The following is a 23,290-nucleotide window of genomic DNA, read 5'->3' on the forward strand; positions in this document are numbered from 1 at the left end:
ACTGGAATACAGCAGACTATAGAGACTGGAATACAGCAGACTATAGAGACTGGAATACAGCAGACTATAGAGACTGGAATACAGCAGACTACAGAGACTGGAATACAGCAGACTATAGAGACTTGAATACAGCAGACTATAGAGACTGGAATACAGCAGACTATAGAGACTGGAATACAGCAGACTATAGAGACTTGAATACAGCAGACTATAGAGACTGGAATGCAGCAGACTATAGAGACTGGAATACAGCAGACTATAGAGACTGGAATACAGCAGACTACAGAGACTGGAATACAGCAGACTACAGAGACTGGAATACAGCAGACTATAGAGACTTGAATACAGCAGACTATAGAGACTGGAATACAGCAGACTATAGAGACTGGAATACAGCAGACTATAGAGACTTGAATACAGCAGACTATAGAGACTGGAATACAGCAAACTATAGAGACTGGAATACAGCAGACTATAGAGACTGGAATACAGCAGATTATAGAGACTGGAATACAGCAGATTATAGAGACTGGAATACAGCAGACTACAGAGACTGGAATACAGCAGACTATAGAGACTGGAATACAGCAGACTACAGAGACTGGAATACAGCAGACTATAGAGACTGGAATACAGCAGACTATAGAGACTGGAATACAGCAGACTACAGAGACTGGAATACAGCAGACTATAGAGACTGGAATACAGCAGATTATAGAGACTGGAATACAGCAGACTATAGAGACTGGAATACATCAGACTATAGAGACTGGAATACAGCAGATTATAAAGACTGGAATACAGCAGATTATAGAGACTGGAATACAGCAGACTATAGAGACTGGAATATCGCAGACTATAGAGACTGGAATACAGCAGACTATAGAGACTGGAATACAGCAGACTATAGAGACTGGAATACAGCAGATTATAGAGACTGGAATACAGCAGACTATAGAGACTGGAATACAGCAGACTATAGAGACTGGAATACAGACGATTATACTGGAATACAGCAGACTATAGAGACTGGAATACAGCAGACTATAGAGACTGGAATACAGCAGATTATAGAGACTGGAATACAGCAGACTATAGAGACTGGAATACAGCAGACTATAGAGACTGGAATACAGACGATTATACTGGAATACAGCAGACTATAGAGACTGGAATACAGAAGACTACAGAGACTGGAATACAGCAGACTACAGAGACTGGAATACAGCAGACTATAGAGACTGGAATACAGCAGACTATAGAGACTGGAATACAGCAGACTATAGAGACTGGAATACAGACGATTATACTGGAATACAGCAGACTATAGAGACTGGAATACAGCAGACTATAATGACTGGAATACAGCAGACTATAGAGACTGGAATACAGCAGACTATAGAGACTGGAATACAGCAGATTATAGAGACTGGAATACAGCAGACTATAGAGACTGGAATACATCAGACTACAGAGACTGGAATACAGCAGATTATAGAGACTGGAATACAGCAGACTACAGAGACTGGAATACAGCAGACTATAGAGACTGGAATACAGCAGACTACAGAGACTGGAATACAGCAGACTACAGAGACTGGAATGCGGTGCTGCTACGAAGATATTAAGTATCCAATTACTTTGACTCAAACAGTCGTTTAATTATTGATCCCAAACGTTGAATAATTGATGGATAGCTGTAAATGGCTGTAACTGAGTAGTCGTATTATATTACACAGTGTTGATATGGCAACGATGATGAATTCATAAATCGATCGCACACTGTGTCACTGAGTCATGTTATTAGTTTAGATAGAGTAGGCTTGATTGGAACATGACATGATCATGTTCTTCATGTTCCTGTTCTTACACATGTTCCTCTAGTGTGTGTGTGTGTGTGTGTGTGTGTGTGTGTGTGTGTGTGTGTGTGTGTGTGGTAAACTAACCAGTCTAAGGAGGTCTCCATAACGTCATTGCCTGAAGTTGCCTGGTGTTGAAATGTCTCTCTCTCACCGAAATACCTTTCTCTGTATCTCTTCTCCTCCATCCATCCCCCCTCTCTCTATCTCTCCTCCTCCATCCATCCCCACTCTCTGTATCTCTCCTTCTCCATCCATCCCCCTCTCTCTGTATCTCTTCTCCTCCATCCATCCCCCCTCTCTCTATCTCTCCTCCTCCATCCATCCCCACTCTCTGTATCTCTCCTTCTCCATCCATCCCCCCTCTCTCTATCTCTCCTCCTCCATCCATCCCCACTCTCTGTATCTCTCCTTCTCCATCCATCCCCCTCTCTCTGTATCTCTCCTTTTCCATCCATCCCCACTCTCTCTGTATCTCTCCTTCTCCATCCATCCCCCCTCTCTCTGTATTTCTCCTTCTCCATCCATCCCCACTCTCTCTGTATCTCTCCTTCTCCATCCATCCCCCCTCTCTCTGTATCTCTCCTCCTCCATCTATCCCCAATCTCTGTATCTCTCCTTCTCCATCCATCCCCACTCTCTGTATCTCTCCTTCTCCATCCCCACTCTCTCTGTATCTCTCCTTCTCCATCCATCCCCACTCTCTGTATCTCCCCTCTCTCTGTATCTCTCCTTCTCCATTCATCCCCACTCTCTCTGTATCTCTCCTTCTCCATCCATCCCCACTCTCTCTGTATCTCTCCTTCTCCATCCATCTCCACTCTCTCTGTATCTCTCCTTCTCCATTCATCCCCACTCTCTCTGTATCTCTCCTTCTCCATCCTTCCCCACTCTCTGTATCTCTCCTTCTCCATCCTTCCCCACTCTCTCTGTATTTCTCCTTCTCCATCCATCCCCACTCTCTGTATCTCTCCTTCTCCATCCTTCCCCACTCTCTCTGTATTTCTCCTTCTCCATCCATCCCCACTCTCTGTATCTCTCCTTCTCCATCCATCCCAACTCTCTGTATCTCTCCTTCTCCATCCATCACCACTCTCTCTGTATCTCTCCTTCTCCATCCATCCCAACTCTCTGTATCTCTCCTTCTCTATCCTTCCCCACTCTCTCTGTATCTCTGCTTTTCACCCTCCAGGTGAGACACAGTGTAAGCACATCTTCAAGATCCCACTGAGTAACCTAGTGGGCCGCAGCATCGAGAGGCCCCTCAAGTCCCCGCTGGTCAACAAGGTGGTGACGGGCCTGACAGCCCCCGCGGGGGCCCCCATGCAGGGGGCCTCACACACCCTGTCTCTGTCCCGCATGGAGATCAAAGAAATCGCCAGCCGCACCCGTAAGGAGCTTCTGGGTGAGTGAGGCACCAAGACTGGACTGTACATACACACCCCTGACGACACACACATAGATGCACACACACACACGCAGGCAGGCACGCACACACACACACACACACACACACACACACACACACACACACACACACACACACACACACACACACACACACACACACACACACACACACACACACACACACACACACACACCTGACACAGCATTCAGAAAGTTATAATATAATTTGTTTTAATTAGTTCTTGTCACCCCCTCTTTCCCATCACAGCGACCATAGAGCAATTTAGCTTGTAGGTTATAGCTGTGTTTGAATACCCATACTAACATACTGTATACTTAATGAGTATATACTACATACTATATACTATTAGTTCATTTTAGTATACTGTAAAATAACAGTATGCTTTCAGTTGAGCGTACTAGCTCTTCGCCTGTCTACCGGAAGTTGATGCTGTTGCTATGCAACCTCTTGCTAGCATAACACATTACTAGTTAGACATTTTACGACTTCGGGTGTGTTCTTAAATTCAAGCTGGAGTGCCAGAGTGCGCTTGTAAATTCAAAGCCTTGTCAGATTGTCCGTTTGTAAATTCAGAGCATTTCACTCTCGGAGCGCACACTGGATGCTCGGGCCAAGGATTTGAGCGTTCTGCAATTACAACGGCAGTCAAGCACCCAAGCTAACATTGGCTAGCTTGCTAGCTACTTCCAGACACAAATGAGACCACTCTGACCTTTTAACTCGCCCTTGACTGTAACTGTGCTGCTGGCAACAATTTAATTACGCTTTTTTGCCGACATTTACTAACACCGCCATATTCAACGGGTGTTGAGCTCTCGTAAATTCATTATTCTGCGCTCTGGTACACTCTGACTTGAGTGCTCTGAAATCTGAATAGATGGCCAAAGCGAATTTACGAAAGCACCCGTATGTCCATTGAGAACGCACAACTACTATACCATTTAGCTAAGCATGACGGGAATAATCAAGTCAATAATCGTTGGGTAGTTAGTTAGATAGCCTATAGTTAATTTTTTACATATTTTTACATTTTTATTTCACCTTTATTTAACCAGGCAGGCCAGTTGAGAACAAGTTCTCATTTACAACTGCGACCTGGCCAAGATAAAGCAAAGCAGTGTGACACAAACAACAACACAGAGTTACACATGGAATAAACAAACATACAGTCAATAATACAATAGAAAATCTATATACAGTGTGTGCAAAAAGGGGTAAGGAGGTAAGGCAAAAAATAGGCCATAGTAGCGAAGTATTTACAATTTAGCAAATTAACACTGAAGTGATAGATGTGCAGATGATGTGCAAGTAGAAATATTGGTGTGCAAAAGAGTGAAAAAGTAAATAAAAACAATATGGGGATGAGGTAGGTAGTTGGGTGGGCTTTTTACAGATGGGCTATGTACAGCTGCAGCGATCGGTAAGGTGCTGAGATAGCTGATGCTTAAAGTTAGTGAGGGAGATATAAGTCTCCAACTTCAGCGATTTTTGCAATAAGTTCCCAGTCATTGGCAGCAGAGAACTGGAAGGAAAGGCAGCCAAAGTGGGTGTTGGCTTTGGGGATGACCAGTGAAATATACCTGCTGGAGCGCGTGCTACGGGTGGGTGTTGTTATGGTGACCAGTGAGCTGAGATAAGGCGGAGCTTTACCTAGCAAAGACTTATAGATGACCTGGAGCCAGTGGATCTGGCAACGAATATGTAGCGAGGGCCAGCCAACGAGAGCATACAGGTCGCAGTGGTGGGTGGTATATGGGGCTTTGGTGACAAAACGGATGGCACTGTGATAGACTGCATCCAGTTTGCTGAGTAGAGTGTTTGGTGGCTATTTTGTAAATGACATTGCCGAAGTTGAGGATCGGTAGGATAGTCAGTTTTACAAGGGTATGTTTGGCAGCGTGAGTGAAGGAGGCTTTTTTGCGAAATAGGAAGCCGATTCTAGATTTAATTTTGGATTGGAGATGCTTAAATGAGTCTGGAAGGAGAGTTTACAGTCTAGCCAGACACCTAGGTATTTGTAGTTGTCCACATATTCTAAGTCAGAACCGTCCAGAGTAGTGATGCTAGTCGGGTGGGTGGGTACGGGCAGCGATCGGTTGAAGAGCATGCATTTAGTTTTACTAGTGTTTAAGAGCAGTTGGAGGCCACGGAAGGAATGTTGTATGTCATTGAAGCTCGTCTGGAAGTTAGTTAACACAGTGTCCAAAGAAGGGCCTGATGTATATAGAATGGTGTCGTCTGCGTAGAGGTGGATCAAGGAATCACACGCAGCAAGAGCGACATCATTGATATATACAGAGAACAGAGTCGGCCCGAGAATTGAACCCTGTGGTACCCCCATAGAGACTGCCAGAGGTCCAGACAACAGGCCCTCCGATTTGACACACTGAACTCTATCGGAGAAGTATTTGGTGAACCAGGCGAGGCAGTCATTTGAGAAACCAGGGCTGTTGAGTCTGCCGATAAGAATACGGTGATTGACAGAGTCGAAAGCCTTGGCCAGGTCGATGAAGACGGCTGCACAGTACTGTCTTTTATCGATGGCGGTTATGATATCGTTTAGTACCATGAGCGTGGCTGTGGTGCACCCGTGACCAGCTTGGAAACTGGATTGCACAGCGGAGAAGGTACGGTGGGATTCGAAATGGTCAGTGATCTGTTTGTTAACTTGGCTTTCGAAGACTTTCGAAAGGCAGGGCAGGATGGATATAGGTCTGTAACAGTTTGGGTCTAGAGTGTCTCCCCCATTGAAGAGGGGGATGACCGCGGCAGCTTTCCAATCTTTAGGAATCTTAGACGATACGAAAGAGAGGTTGAACAGACTAGTAATCAAGGTTTTGCAGCTCTTTCAGAACATCTGCTATCTGCATTTGGGTGAAGGAGAAGCTGGGGAGGCTTGGGCAAGTAGCTGTGGGGGGTGCAGAGCTGTTGGCCGGGGTTGGGGTAGCCAGGAGGAAAGCATGGCCAGCTGTAGAGAAATGCTTTTTGAAATTCTTGATTATCGTGGATTTATCTGTGGTGACTGTGTTTCCAAGCCTCAGTGCAGTGGGCAGCTGGGGGGAGGTGCTCTTATTCTCCATGGACTTTACAGTGTCCCAGAACTTTTTGGAGTTAGAACTACAGGATGCAAATTTATGTTTGAAAAAGCTAGCCTTTGCTTTCTGAACTGACTGTGTGTATTGGTTCCTGACTTCCCTGAAAAGTTGCATGTCGCAGGGACTATTCGATGCTAGTGCAGTACGCCACAGGATGTTTTCCTGCTGGTTGAGGGCAGTCGGGTCTGGAGTGAACCAAGGGCTATATCTGTTCTTAGTTCTACATGTTTTGAAAGGGGCATATTTAAGGAAATTACTTTTAAAGAACAACCAGGCATCCTCAACTGACGGGATGAGTTCAATATCCTTCCAGGAAACCTGGGCCAGGTCGATTAGAAAGGCCTGCTCACAGAAGTGTTTTAGGGAGCGATTGACAGTGATGAGGGGTGGTCGTTTGACCGCGGGCCCATAACTGATGCAGGCAATGAGGCAGTGATCGCTGAGATCCTGATTGAAAACAGCAGAGGTGTATTTGGAGGGCAAGTTGGTCAGGATAATATCTATGAGGGTGCCCATGGTTACGGATTTAGGGTTGTACCTGGTGGGTTCCTTGATGATTTGTGTGAGATTGAGGGCATCTGGCTTAGATTGTAGGACGGCTAGGGTGTTAAGCATATCCCAGTTTAGGTCACCTAACAGAACGAACTCTGAAGATAGATGGGGGGCAGTCAATTCACATATGGTGTCCAGGGCACAGCTGGGAGTTGAGGGGGATCTATAACAGGCAGCAACAGTGAGAGACAAAACAAAAACATTCGAAGCTCGAACTGTTTGGGCATAGACCTGGAAAGTATGATGGAACTTTGCAGGCTATCTCTGCAGTAGATTGCAACTCCTCCCCCTTTGGCAGTTCTATCTTGACAGAAAATGTTGTAGTTGGGGATGGAAATCTCAGAATTTTTGGTGGCCTTCCTAAGCCAGGATTCAGACACGGCAAGGACATCAGGGTTGGCGGAGTGTGCTAAAGCAGTAAGTAAAGCAAACTTAGGGAGGAGGCTTCTCATGTTAACATGCATTAAACCAAGGCTTTTACGGTTACAGAAGTCAACAAATGAGAGCGCCTGGGGACACACAGGGCCTGGGTTAACCTCCACATCACCCGAGGAACAGAGGGTACGGCTAAAGGCTATCAAAACTGGTCGTCTAGTGCATTGGGGACGGAGAATAAAAGGAGCCGATTTCTGGGCATGGTAGAATAGATTCAGGGCATAATGTACAGTGGAGGTAAACCTAAGCATTGAGTGACGATAAGAGAGGCTGCATCTCTGGAGGTACTATGGAGGTACTAGTTATGCTAGGTGAGGTCACCCCATGTGTGGGAGGTGGGACAAAAGAGGTATCTGAGGCATGTTGAGTGCGGCTAGGGGCTCCGCAGTAAAATTAAGCAATGATAACTACCCTAAACAACAGTATACAAGGTATATTGACATTAGAGAGAGACATAAAGCGAGGCATAAAGCAATCACAGGTGTTGATTGGGAGAGCTAACTAAGACAACGGGGTAAGACAGCAACAGCTAATCAGCTAAGACAACAACAACAGGTAAAATGGCGATGAATGGGCAGAGAGGGTCAGTTAACTACACACAGGGCCTGAGTTCGAGGCTGGGGCCGACAGATAAACAAAACAAACAAAATGGAGTACCGTGATTGATGAACAGTCCAGCAGGCATCAGCTATGTAGCCAGGTGATCATAGGGTCCAGTGAACAGCAATAGATGAAACAGGGAAGTCGTTACTACGCTAGCAAGCGGGAGACACGGCGTTCATAAGTTAGCAGGCCGGGGCTAGGAGAAGCGTCTTCATTGACATACGACAAAGGCCGGTTGAGGGCACATCGGATGGAATTATGTCAGCAGACCAGTCGTGATGGATCTGCGGGGCTTCATGTCGACAAAGGGTGCAGGCCAATTGGAAAAAGAAGGAATGTAGCTGGAGTAATATCGTTTGCTAGCCGGGAGATGCGCCTGGCCCAAGGCTAACTGGTGCTAGCTTCGGGTCAAGAGCGTTAGCCACTATGGCCACTCGGTAGCAGCTAGCTAGTTGCGATGATCCGATACAAAGGTCCAGAGCTTACGGCAGGAATCCGGCGATGTAGTGGCTTCTAGTCGTGTTAGTGAAGAGTCCGGGAGGCATCAGCTGTGTAGCCGAGTGATCATAGGGTCCACTGAGCAGGCCGGGAGATGGGCCTGGTTCTAAGGCTAGCTTCGGGGCTGGGCCACTCGGTAGCAGCTAGCTAGCTGCGAGGATCTGGAATAATGGTCCAGTAATGGAGTAATCTGGAGTAATGGTGGAGAAAAGCAGTCCTGATATGCTCAGGGTTGACATCGTGCTGAGCAGACTGGCGTTGTGCAGACTGACGGTTATTATCCATGGTAAATGCGTCTGGTTTCTGAGCTAGAGTTAAAAGCCGCTAGCAGGGACTAGCAATGACTAAATAGCTAGTAGCTAATTAGCTGGTTAGTATCTGATGGTTAGCTTCTGATGGAGGTTCTAGCTATAAGGTCTAAAAATAGTGGATCCGTATCACATTGGGTGAGACGGGTTGCCGGAAGGTATGTTTAATTTAAAAATGGAAAAAGAAATTGAAATATATACAAAAAAGACGAAGGAAAAAAAAGACAACATTTACGACGAACACGTCTGCCTTGCTACGCTATCTTGTATATGCCATCTTAATATATTGGCAAGTTTGATGTATAAGTAGCCAAATAACGTTAGGTAGCTAGCTAACAACAGGTGACAGCGACACGTACAGTATATTTACTATATGTTTCCCATGAGGGAATGAAACCGTCAACCCTTGTGTTGCAAGCACACTAACCTGTCTAACCCACAAGAACATCCCAGCATACTAACCTGCTGTAACCCACTAGAACCATCCCAGCACACTAACCTGCTGTAACCCACTAGAACCATCCCAGCACACTAACCTGTCTAACCCACTAGAACCATCCCAGCACACTAACCTGCTGTAACCCAATAGAACCATCACAGCACACTAACCTGTCTAACCCACAAGAACATCCCAGCATACTAACCTGCTGTAACCCACTAGAACTATCCCAGCACACTAACCTGCTGTAACCCACTAGAACTATCCCAGCACACTAACCTGTCTAACCCACAAGAACATCCCAGCATACTAACCTGCTGTAACCCACTAGAACCATCCCAGCATACTAACCTGCTGTAACCCACTAGAACTATCCCAGCACACTAACCTGCTGTAACCCACTAGAACTATCCCAGCACACTAACCTGTCTAACCCACAAGAACATCCCAGCATACTAACCTGCTGTAACCCACTAGAACTATCCCAGCACACTAACCTGTCTAACCCACAAGAACATCCCAGCATACTAACCTGCTGTAACCCACTAGAACCATCCCAGCACACTAACCTGTCTAACCCACTAGAACCATCCCAGCACACTAACCTGTCTAACCCACTAGAACCATCCCAGCACACTAACCTGCTGTAACCCACTAGAACAATCCCAGCATACTAACCTGCTGTAACCCACTAGAACCATCCCAGCATACTAACCTGCTGTAACCCACTAGAACCATCCCAGCACACTAACCTGCTGTAACCCACTAGAACCATCCCAGCATACTAACCTGCTGTAACCCACTAGAACCATCCCAGCATACTAACCTGCTGTAACCCACTAGAACTATCCCAGCATACTAACCTGCTGTAACCCACTAGAACCATCCCAGCATACTAACCTGTCTAACTCACTAGAACCGTCCCAGCATACTAACCTGCTGTAACCCACTAGAACCATCCCAGCATACTAACCTGCTGTAACCCACTAGAACTATCCCAACATACTAACCTGCTGTAACCCACTAGAACCATCCCAGCATACTAACCTGCTGTAACCCACTAGAACTATCCCAGCATACTAACCTGCTGTAACCCACTAGAACCATCCCAGCACACTAACCTGCTGTAACCCACTAGAACTATCCCAGCATACTAACCTGCTGTAACCCACTAGAACCATCCCAGCATACTAACCTGTCTAACCCACTAGAACTATCCCAGAACACTAACCTGCTGTAACCCACTAGAACTATCCCAGCATACTGACCTACTGTAACCCACTAGAACCATCCCAGCATACTAACCTGCTGTAACCCACTAGAACCATCCCAGCACACTAACCTGTCTAACCCACTAGAACTATCCCAGCATACTAACCTGCTGTAACCCACTAGAACCATCCCAGCATACTAACCTGCTGTAACCCACTAGAACCATCCCAACATACTAACCTGCTGTAACCCACTAGAACCATCCCAGCATACTAACCTGCTGTAACCCACTAGAACTATCCCAGCATACTAACCTGCTGTAACCCACTAGAACCATCCCAGCACACTAACCTGCTGTAACCCACTAGAACCATCCCAGCATACTAACCTGTCTAACCCACTAGAACCATCCCAGCATACTAACCTGCTGTAACCCACTAGAACTATCCCAGCATACTAACCTGCTGTAACCCACTAGAACCATCCCAGCACACTAACCTGCTGTAACCCACTAGAACCATCCCAGCACACTAACCTGTCTAACCCACTAGAACCATCCCAGCACACTAACCTGCTGTAACCCAATAGAACCATCACAGCACACTAACCTGTCTAACCCACAAGAACATCCCAGCATACTAACCTGCTGTAACCCACTAGAACTATCCCAGCACACTAACCTGCTGTAACCCACTAGAACTATCCCAGCACACTAACCTGTCTAACCCACAAGAACATCCCAGCATACTAACCTGCTGTAACCCACTAGAACCATCCCAGCATACTAACCTGCTGTAACCCACTAGAACTATCCCAGCACACTAACCTGCTGTAACCCACTAGAACTATCCCAGCACACTAACCTGTCTAACCCACAAGAACATCCCAGCATACTAACCTGCTGTAACCCACTAGAACTATCCCAGCACACTAACCTGTCTAACCCACAAGAACATCCCAGCATACTAACCTGCTGTAACCCACTAGAACCATCCCAGCACACTAACCTGTCTAACCCACTAGAACCATCCCAGCACACTAACCTGTCTAACCCACTAGAACCATCCCAGCACACTAACCTGCTGTAACCCACTAGAACAATCCCAGCATACTAACCTGCTGTAACCCACTAGAACCATCCCAGCATACTAACCTGCTGTAACCCACTAGAACCATCCCAGCACACTAACCTGCTGTAACCCACTAGAACCATCCCAGCATACTAACCTGCTGTAACCCACTAGAACCATCCCAGCATACTAACCTGCTGTAACCCACTAGAACTATCCCAGCATACTAACCTGCTGTAACCCACTAGAACCATCCCAGCATACTAACCTGTCTAACTCACTAGAACCGTCCCAGCATACTAACCTGCTGTAACCCACTAGAACCATCCCAGCATACTAACCTGCTGTAACCCACTAGAACTATCCCAACATACTAACCTGCTGTAACCCACTAGAACCATCCCAGCATACTAACCTGCTGTAACCCACTAGAACTATCCCAGCATACTAACCTGCTGTAACCCACTAGAACCATCCCAGCACACTAACCTGCTGTAACCCACTAGAACTATCCCAGCATACTAACCTGCTGTAACCCACTAGAACCATCCCAGCATACTAACCTGTCTAACCCACTAGAACTATCCCAGAACACTAACCTGCTGTAACCCACTAGAACTATCCCAGCATACTGACCTACTGTAACCCACTAGAACCATCCCAGCATACTAACCTGCTGTAACCCACTAGAACCATCCCAGCACACTAACCTGTCTAACCCACTAGAACTATCCCAGCATACTAACCTGCTGTAACCCACTAGAACCATCCCAGCATACTAACCTGCTGTAACCCACTAGAACCATCCCAACATACTAACCTGCTGTAACCCACTAGAACCATCCCAGCATACTAACCTGCTGTAACCCACTAGAACTATCCCAGCATACTAACCTGCTGTAACCCACTAGAACCATCCCAGCACACTAACCTGCTGTAACCCACTAGAACCATCCCAGCATACTAACCTGTCTAACCCACTAGAACCATCCCAGCATACTAACCTGCTGTAACCCACTAGAACTATCCCAGCATACTAACCTGCTGTAACCCACTAGAACCATCCCAGCACACTAACCTGCTGTAACCCACTAGAACCATCCCAGCACACTAACCTGTCTAACCCACTAGAACCATCCCAGCACACTAACCTGCTGTAACCCAATAGAACCATCACAGCACACTAACCTGTCTAACCCACAAGAACATCCCAGCATACTAACCTGCTGTAACCCACTAGAACTATCCCAGCACACTAACCTGCTGTAACCCACTAGAACTATCCCAGCACACTAACCTGTCTAACCCACAAGAACATCCCAGCATACTAACCTGCTGTAACCCACTAGAACCATCCCAGCATACTAACCTGCTGTAACCCACTAGAACTATCCCAGCACACTAACCTGCTGTAACCCACTAGAACTATCCCAGCACACTAACCTGTCTAACCCACAAGAACATCCCAGCATACTAACCTGCTGTAACCCACTAGAACTATCCCAGCACACTAACCTGTCTAACCCACAAGAACATCCCAGCATACTAACCTGCTGTAACCCACTAGAACCATCCCAGCACACTAACCTGTCTAACCCACTAGAACCATCCCAGCACACTAACCTGTCTAACCCACTAGAACCATCCCAGCACACTAACCTGCTGTAACCCACTAGAACAATCCCAGCATACTAACCTGCTGTAACCCACTAGAACCATCCCAGCATACTAACCTGCTGTAACCCACTAGAACCATCCCAGCACACTAACCTGCTGTAACCCACTAGAACCATCCCAGCATACTAACCTGCTGTAACCCACTAGAACCATCCCAGCATACTAACCTGCTGTAACCCACTAGAACTATCCCAGCATACTAACCTGCTGTAACCCACTAGAACCATCCCAGCATACTAACCTGTCTAACTCACTAGAACCGTCCCAGCATACTAACCTGCTGTAACCCACTAGAACCATCCCAGCATACTAACCTGCTGTAACCCACTAGAACTATCCCAACATACTAACCTGCTGTAACCCACTAGAACCATCCCAGCATACTAACCTGCTGTAACCCACTAGAACTATCCCAGCATACTAACCTGCTGTAACCCACTAGAACCATCCCAGCACACTAACCTGCTGTAACCCACTAGAACTATCCCAGCATACTAACCTGCTGTAACCCACTAGAACCATCCCAGCATACTAACCTGTCTAACCCACTAGAACTATCCCAGAACACTAACCTGCTGTAACCCACTAGAACTATCCCAGCATACTGACCTACTGTAACCCACTAGAACCATCCCAGCATACTAACCTGCTGTAACCCACTAGAACCATCCCAGCACACTAACCTGTCTAACCCACTAGAACTATCCCAGCATACTAACCTGCTGTAACCCACTAGAACCATCCCAGCATACTAACCTGCTGTAACCCACTAGAACCATCCCAACATACTAACCTGCTGTAACCCACTAGAACCATCCCAGCATACTAACCTGCTGTAACCCACTAGAACTATCCCAGCATACTAACCTGCTGTAACCCACTAGAACCATCCCAGCACACTAACCTGCTGTAACCCACTAGAACCATCCCAGCATACTAACCTGCTGTAACCCACTAGAACCATCCCAGCATACTAACCTGCTGTAACCCACTAGAACTATCCCAGCATACTAACCTGCTGTAACCCACTAGAACTATCCCAGCATACTAACCTGCTGTAACCCACTAGAACTATCCCAGCATACTAACCTGCTGTAACCCACTAGAACTATCCCAGCACACTAACCTGCTGTAACCCACTAGAACCATCCCAGCATACTAACCTGCTGTAACCCACTAGAACCATCCCAGCACACTAACCTGCTGTAACCCACTAGAACCATCCCAGCATACTAACCTGCTGTAACCCACTAGAACCATCCCAGCATACTAACCTGCTGTAACCCACTAGAACCATCCCAGCACACTAACCTGCTGTAACCCACTAGAACCATCCCAGCATACTAACCTGCTGTAACCCACTAGAACCATCCCAGCACACTAACCTGTCTAACCCACTAGAACTATCCCAGCATACTAACCTGCTGTAACCCACTAGAACCATCCCAGCACACTAACCTGCTGTAACCCACTAGAACAATCCCAGCATACTAACCTGCTGTAACCCACTAGAACCATCCCAGCATACTAACCTGCTGTAACCCACTAGAACCATCCCAGCACACTAACCTGCTGTAACCCACTAGAACTATCCCAGCACACTAACCTGCTGTAACCCACTAGAACAATCCCAGCATACTAACCTGCTGTAACCCACTAGAACCATCCCAGCACACTAACCTGCTGTAACCCACTAGAACCATCCCAGCATACTAACCTGCTGTAACCCACTAGAACCATCCCAGCATACTAACCTGCTGTAACCCACTAGAACCATCCCAGCACACTAACCTGCTGTAACCCACTAGAACTATCCCAGCATACTAACCTGCTGTAACCCACTAGAACTATCCCAGCACACTAACCTGCTGTAACCCACTAGAACAATCCCAGCATACTAACCTGCTGTAACCCACTAGAACCATCCCAGCACACTAACCTGCTGTAACCCACTAGAACCATCCCAGCATACTAACCTGCTGTAACCCACTAGAACCATCCCAGCATACTAACCTGCTGTAACCCACTAGAACCATCCCAGCACACTAACCTGCTGTAACCCACTAGAACCATCCCAGCATACTAACCTGCTGTAACCCACTAGAACCATCCCAGCACACTAACCTGTCTAACCCACTAGAACTATCCCAGCATACTAACCTGCTGTAACCCACTAGAACCATCCCAGCACACTAACCTGCTGTAACCACTAGAACAATCCCAGCATACTAACCTGCTGTAACCCACTAGAACCATCCCAGCATACTAACCTGCTGTAACCCACTAGAACCATCCCAGCATACTAACCTGCTGTAACCCACTAGAACTATCCCAGCACACTAACCTGCTGTAACCCACTAGAACAATCCCAGCATACTAACCTGCTGTAACCCACTAGAACCATCCCAGCACACTAACCTGCTGTAACCCACTAGAACTATCCCAGCACACTAACCTGCTGTAACCCACTAGAACAATCCCAGCATACTAACCTGCTGTAACCCACTAGAACCATCCCAGCATACTAACCTGCTGTAACCCACTAGAACCATCCCAGCACACTAACCTGCTGTAACCCACTAGAACAATCCCAGCATACTAACCTGCTGTAACCCACTAGAACCATCCCAGCATACTAACCTGCTGTAACCCACTAGAACCATCCCAGCACACTAACCTGCTGTAACCCACTAGAACCATCCCAGCATACAAACCTGCTGTAACCCACTAGAACCATCCCAGCATACTAACCTGCTGTAACCCACTAGAACTATCCCAGCATACTAACCTGCTGTAACCCACTAGAACCATCCCAGCATACTAACCTGTCTAACCAACTAGAACTATCCCAACATACTAACCTGCTGTAACCCACTAGAACCATCCCAGCATACTAACCTGCTGTAACCCACTAGAACCATCCCAGCACACTAACCTGCTGTAACCCACTAGAACCATCCCAGCATACAAACCTGCTGTAACCTACTAGAACCATCCCAGCACACTAACCTGCTGTAACCCACTAGAACCATCCCAGCATACTAACCTGCTGTAACCCACTAGAACCATCCCAGCATACTAACCTGCTGTAACCCACTAGAACCATCCCAGCACACTAACCTGTCTAACCCACTAGAACCATCCCAGCATACTAACCTGCTGTAACCCACTAGAACTATCCCAGCATACTAACCTGCTGTAACCCACTAGAACCATCCCAGCACACTAACCTGCCTAACCCACTAAAACCATCCCAACATACTAACCTGCTGTAACCCACTAGAACTATCCCAGCATACTAACCTACTGTAACCCACTAGAATCATCCCAGCATACTAACCTGTCTAACCCACTAGAACCATCCCAGCACACTAACCTGTCTAACCCACTAGAATCATCCCAGCATACTAACCTGTCTAACCCACTAGAACCATCCCAGCTCACTAACCTGCTGTAACCCACTAGAACCATCCCAGCATACTAACCTGCTGTAACCCACTAGAACCATCCCAGCATACTGACCTACTGTAACCTACTAGAACCATCCCAGCACACTAACCTGCTGTAACCCACTAGAACTATCCCAGCATACTAACCTGCTGTAACCCACTAGAACCATCCCAGCATACTAACCTGCTGTAACCCACTAGAACTATCCCAACACACTGACCTGCTGTAACCCACTAGAACCATCCCAGCATACTAACCTGCTGTAACCCACTAGAACCATCCCAGCACACTAACCTGCTGTAACCCACTAGAACCATCCCAGCATACTAACCTGCTGTAACCCACTAGAACTATCCCAGCATACTAACCTGCTGTAACCCACTAGAACCATCCCAGCACACTAACCTGCTGTAACCCACTAGAACCATCCCAGCATACAAACCTGCTGTAACCCACTAGAACCATCCCATCACACTAACCTGCTGTAACCCACTAGAACTATCCCAGCATACTAACCTGCTGTAACCCACTGGAACCATCCCAGCACACTAACCTGCTGTAACCCACTAGAACCATCCCAGCACACTAACCTGCTGTAACCCACTAGAACCATCCCAGCACACTAACCTGCTGTAACCCACTAGAACTATCCCAGCACACTAACCTGCTGTAACCCACTAGAACAATCCCAGCATACTAACCTGCTGTAACCCACTAGAACCATCCCAGCACACTAACCTGTCTAACCCACTAGAACTATCCCAGCATACTAACCTGCTGTAACCCACTAGAACCATCCCAGCACACTAACCTGCTGTAACCCACTAGAACCATCCCAGCATACTAACCTGCTGTAACCCACTAGAACCATCCCAGCATACTAACCTGCTGTAACCCACTAGAACCATCCCAGCACACTAACCTGCTGTAACCCACTAGAACTATCCCAGCACACTAACCTGCTGTAACCCACTAGAACAATCCCAGCATACTAACCTGCTGTAACCCACTAGAACCAACCCAGCATACTAACCTGCTGTAACCCACTAGAACCATCCCAGCACACTAACCTGCTGTAACCCACTAGAACCATCCCAGCACACTAACCTGTCTAACCCACTAGAACTATCCCAGCATACTAACCTGCTGTAACCCACTAGAACTATCCCAGCACACTAACCTGCTGTAACCCACTAGAACAATCCCAGCATACTAACCTGCTGTAACCCACTAGAACCATCCCAGCACACTAACCTGTCTAACCCACTAGAACTATCCCAGCATACTAACCTGCTGTAACCCACTAGAACTATCCCAGCACACTAACCTGCTGTAACCCACTAGAACAATCCCAGCATACTAACCTGCTGTAACCCACTAGAAGCATCCCAGCATACTAACCTGCTGTAACCCACTAGAACCATCCCAGCACACTAACCTGCTGTAACCCACTAGAACTATCCCAGCACACTAACCTGCTGTAACCCACTAGAACAATCCCAGCATACTAACCTGCTGTAACCCACTAGAACCATCCCAGCATACTAACCTGCTGTAACCCACTAGAACCATCCCAGCATACTAACCTGCTGTAACCCACTAGAACTATCCCAGCATACTAACCTGCTGTAACCCACTAGAACCATCCCAGCACACTAACCTGCTGTAACCCACTAGAACTATCCCAGCACACTAACCTGCTGTAACCCACTAGAACCATCCCAGCATACTAACCTGCTGTAACCCACTAGAACCATCCCAGCATACTAACCTGCTGTAACCCACTAGAACCATCCCAGCACACTAACCTGCTGTAACCCACTAGAACAATCCCAGCATACTAACCTGCTGTAACCCACTAGAACCATCCCAGCATACTAACCTGCTGTAACCCACTAGAACCATCCCAGCACACTAACCTGCTGTAACCCACTAGAACCATCCCAGCATACAAACCTGCTGTAACCCACTAGAACCATCCCAGCATACTAACCTGCTGTAACCCACTAGAACTATCCCAGCATACTAACCTGCTGTAACCCACTAGAACCATCCCAGCATACTAACCTGTCTAACCAACTAGAACTATCCCAACATACTAACCTGCTGTAACCCACTAGAACCATCCCAGCATACTAACCTGCTGTAACCCACTAGAACCATCCCAGCACACTAACCTGCTGTAACCCACTAGAACCATCCCAGCATACAAACCTGCTGTAACCTACTAGAACTATCCCAGCACACTAACCTGCTGTAACCCACTAGAACCATCCCAGCATACTAACCTGCTGTAACCCACTAGAACCATCCCAGCACACTAACCTGTCTAACCCACTAGAACCATCCCAGCATACTAACCTGCTGTAACCCACTAGAACTATCCCAGCATACTAACCTGCTGTAACCCACTAGAACCATCCCAGCACACTAACCTGCCTAACCCACTAAAACCATCCCAACATACTAACCTGCTGTAACCCACTAGAACTATCCCAGCATACTAACCTACTGTAACCCACTAGAATCATCCCAGCATACTAACCTGTCTAACCCACTAGAACCATCCCAGCACACTAACCTGTCTAACCCACTAGAATCATCCCAGCATACTAACCTGTCTAACCCACTAGAACCATCCCAGCTCACTAACCTGCTGTAACCCACTAGAACCATCCCAGCATACTAACCTGCTGTAACCCACTAGAACCATCCCAGCATACTGACCTACTGTAACCCACTAGAACCATCCCAGCACACTAACCTGCTGTAACCCACTAGAACCATCCCAGCATACTAACCTGCTGTAACCCACTAGAACTATCCCAACACACTGACCTGCTGTAACCCACTAGAACCATCCCAGCATACTAACCTGCTGTAACCCACTAGAACCATCCCAGCACACTAACCTGCTGTAACCCACTAGAACCATCCCAGCATACTAACCTGCTGTAACCCACTAGAACCATCCCAGCATACTAACCTGCTGTAACCCACTAGAACCATCCCAGCACACTAACCTGCTGTAACCCACTAGAACCATCCCAGCATACTAACCTGCTGTAACCCACTAGAACCATCCCAGCATACTAACCTGCTGTAACCCACTAGAACCATCCCAGCATACTAACCTGCTGTAACCCACTAGAACCATCCCAGCACACTAACCTGCTGTAACCCACTAGAACCATCCCATCACACTAACCTGCTGTAACCCACTAGAACTATCCCAGCATACTAACCTGCTGTAACCCACTAGAACTATCCCAGCACACTAACCTGCTGTAACCCACTAGAACCATCCCAGCACACTAACCTGCTGTAACCCACTAGAACCATCCCAGCATACTAACCTGCTGTAACCCACTGGAACCATCCCAGCACACTAACCTGCTGTAACCCACTAGAACCATCCCAGCACACTAACCTGCTGTAACCCACTAGAACCATCCCATCACACTAACCTGCTGTAACCCACTAGAACCATCCCATCACACTAACCTGCAGTAACCCACTAGAACCATCCCAGCACACTAACCTGCTGTAACCCACTAGAACTATTCCAGCATACTAACCTGTTTATCCCACTGGAACCATCCCAGCATACTAACCTGCTGTAACCCACTAGAACCATCCCAGCACACTAACCTGCTGTAACCACTAGAACCATTCTAAGCACCACAGCAAGTGTAATGCTATTTGTGCTCCTCCTTTCTAAGTGGTTAATTGAGTGGTTGTGTTGTGGTCGGTTCTTACTGAGTGGGCATGATATTCCCCTACTGAGTAATCTTATTCTGTGTGTTCTTCCCAGGCTTGACCGAGGAGCCGAGCAGTAAGCCCGACAGCAGCACCGTCAAACAGAGGAAGATGAGCAAGAAGACCACTGAGGAAGAGATAAAGGCACGAACATTGACCTCCACCAGCAGTGACAGGTGAAGGACCCATATCATCTTCAACAACTCACAAACCTAAATAGCAGCAGTGATTAGAAGTCATACATTTTGCGGGCGGGTGCCTGCAGGCTGACTTCGGTCGTCAGTTGAACGGTGTTTCCTCCGACACATTGGTGCAGCTGGCTTCCGGGTTAACTTCTATGGGCTAGGTGGGACGCTAGCGGGACACAGCCAGTGAAATATCAGGGCTAGCGGGACACAGCTAGCGGGACACAGCCAGTGAAATATCAGGGCGGAAAATTCAAAAACAACAAAATGTCATAATTCAACTTTCTCAAACATACGACTATTTTACACCATTTTAAAGATACACTTCTCGTTAATCTAACCACATTGTCCGATTTCAAAAAGGCTTTACAGCGAAAGCAAAACATTAGATTATGTTAGGAGAGTACATAGACAAAAATAATCACACAGCCATTTTCCAAGCAAGGACATGTGTCAATAAAACCCAAAACACAGCGAAATGAAGCACTAACCTTTGACGTTCTTCATCAGATGACACTCCTACGACATTATGTTACACAATACATGTATGTTTTGTTCGATAAAGTTCATATTTATATCCAAAAACAGCATTTTACATTGGCGCGTGATATTCAGAAAATGTATTCCCACCAAAACGCTCGGTGAATATGCACATCAATTTACAAAAATACTCATCAGAAAAGTTGACAAAATACATAACAATTATTTTAAGAATTATAGATAGACTACTCCTTTATGCAACCGCTGTGTCAGATTTTAAAATAGCTTTACGGAGAAAGCACATTTTTCAATATTCTGAGTACATAGCTCAGCCATCACGGCGAGCTATTCAGACACCCGCCAAATTCGGGGCAACCTAAACTCAGAATTAGTATTAGAAATATTGTATTACCTTTGCTGATATTCGTCAGAATGCACTCCCAGGACTGCTACTTCCACAAGAAATGTTGTTTTTGTTCCAAATAATCCATATTTATCTCCAAATACCTCCGTTTTGTTCGTGTGTTCAGAGCACTATCCAAAGGGTAATGCGCGAGCGCAGATCGAGAGACAAAAAGTCAAAATGTTCCATTACCGTACTTAGAAGCATGTCAAACGCTGTTTAAAATCAATCTTTATGGTATTTTTAACGTAAAATTGCAATAATATTCCAACCGGACAATAGCATATTCATTCAAGAAGAAAAAGAAGGAGGGGCGTGCTCGCGGGACCGAGCATATCCAATCACTTTGTTGCCAGGCAGACCACTCAGTAACTGAGCTCCTATACTCTGCCCAGTGACAGGAAAATGCTCAAACCACTTTCTGAAGGCTTTAGACAGCCAATGGAAGCCTTAGGAAGTGCAAAGTCACCCCACAGACACTGGAGCTTCGATAGAGAATAAAAAGAACTACAATTCCCAGACTTTTCACTTCCTGCTTGGATTTTTCTCAGGTTTTTGCCTGCCATATGAGTTCTGTTATACTCACAGACACCATTCAAACAGTTTTAGAAACTTCAGAGTGTTTTCTATCCAAATCTACTAATAATATGCATATTCTAGTTTCTGGGCCAGAGTAGTAACCCGTTTAAATTGGGTACGTTTTTCATCCGGCCGTGAAAATACTGCCCCCTAGCCCAGACAGGTTAAGCGGACCAGTGTTAAGAAGTGCGGCTTGGCTGATAATTTGCTAACGTGAGAAAAGCACATGTGCCTAGAAGTTTCTCAGTTTTGTGAATGGAATATTTGGCTTGAAGTCTCATACGGCTACTTCAAATGCAGTGGCAAACCGTGACTATTGGAGCTAGGCCCTCAGTTGCGGATCTGACGTCATACATATAGAGAACTCGGATGCCTGTGTATACAGAGCTTGACTTGAGACCTTTCTTTTGCAGACCTATGTAGGAGAAGCAATTCTTAGATGACAGAGTCAAACGGTCCTAAGCCACGCCTCGGCTGTGGCTCACAGAAGCAGCACACGTACACAATGGTTGCAAATATCGATAGCAGGAACCACGTTACAAGAAAATATGGTTGCGTCGTTTCAGATAAACATTTGCCAAAACAAACAGTCACTCAAATAGTGATGGAATAAATTCAACCACACAACTACTCACATTGTTTCAAGACCACGGACAGTATATGCTGTCAGAGAGAAAGAAGTCACACTGTATTCAATGTTCTATCTCGAGCATGCAACAATAACAAAATGCACCACAACACGAAATGTCATGTACCCAGTACTTCCAATTGCAATGTCATTACCTTTGTTTTTACCACACAACCAGTGATCTAAAGTTGAAATAATATTTTACACATTGTATTCATATGAACGCGATAGCAACCAAAAGCAAGCTGTAGATGAAAACAAAAAGTCCACTCGCCATTATGATTATCATTTCAAAACGAAATCCATTCTCCTGTCCTTCTTTATGAAATGGGCAATGGCAGGTTCATATAGCTTGTCTTTTGATTTTACATCCGAAATAAGTACTTTTTCGATTGAGATCAAAGCCAGGGCTGACAGTCCGGCCTGTCCAGTGGTGTTCCTGGAATATGTTCTTTCAACTGATGCAGTGGACACTGGAATGGTCAAAACTAGACAGGTAAGCAGATACAATTGGTGCATAATATCAATTAGTCTCTTCTGCTGGAGAAAGTAGAGCAGATCAGCCGGGCTCTTACCCTCGAAGTCAGACATTGAGTATATAACGGTGAGTTCTGTTTTAAGCCGCG

General features: G+C 46.4%; 1 protein-coding gene across 5 annotated transcripts in view; it reads left to right on the forward strand.

Annotated features, from left to right (window-relative positions):
• Positions 1-23,290, forward strand: part of garnl3 (GTPase activating Rap/RanGAP domain like 3) — a 235,873-nt gene that overhangs the window by 204,743 nt on the left and 7,840 nt on the right. For all 5 annotated transcript variants that reach the window (XM_045692952.2, XM_045692967.2, XM_045692961.2 and 2 more), the window contains 2 exons: positions 3,052-3,264; positions 20,445-20,565. In XM_045692952.2, coding sequence (XP_045548908.1) covers positions 3,052-3,264; positions 20,445-20,565 — 334 coding nt within the window. The remainder of the gene's footprint in view (positions 1-3,051; positions 3,265-20,444; positions 20,566-23,290) is intronic.

The sequence above is a fragment of the Salmo salar genome, chromosome 01 (genome assembly GCF_965601325.2).
Source record: "Salmo salar chromosome 01, fSalSal1, whole genome shotgun sequence".
Lineage (NCBI taxonomy): Eukaryota > Metazoa > Chordata > Actinopteri > Salmoniformes > Salmonidae > Salmo > Salmo salar.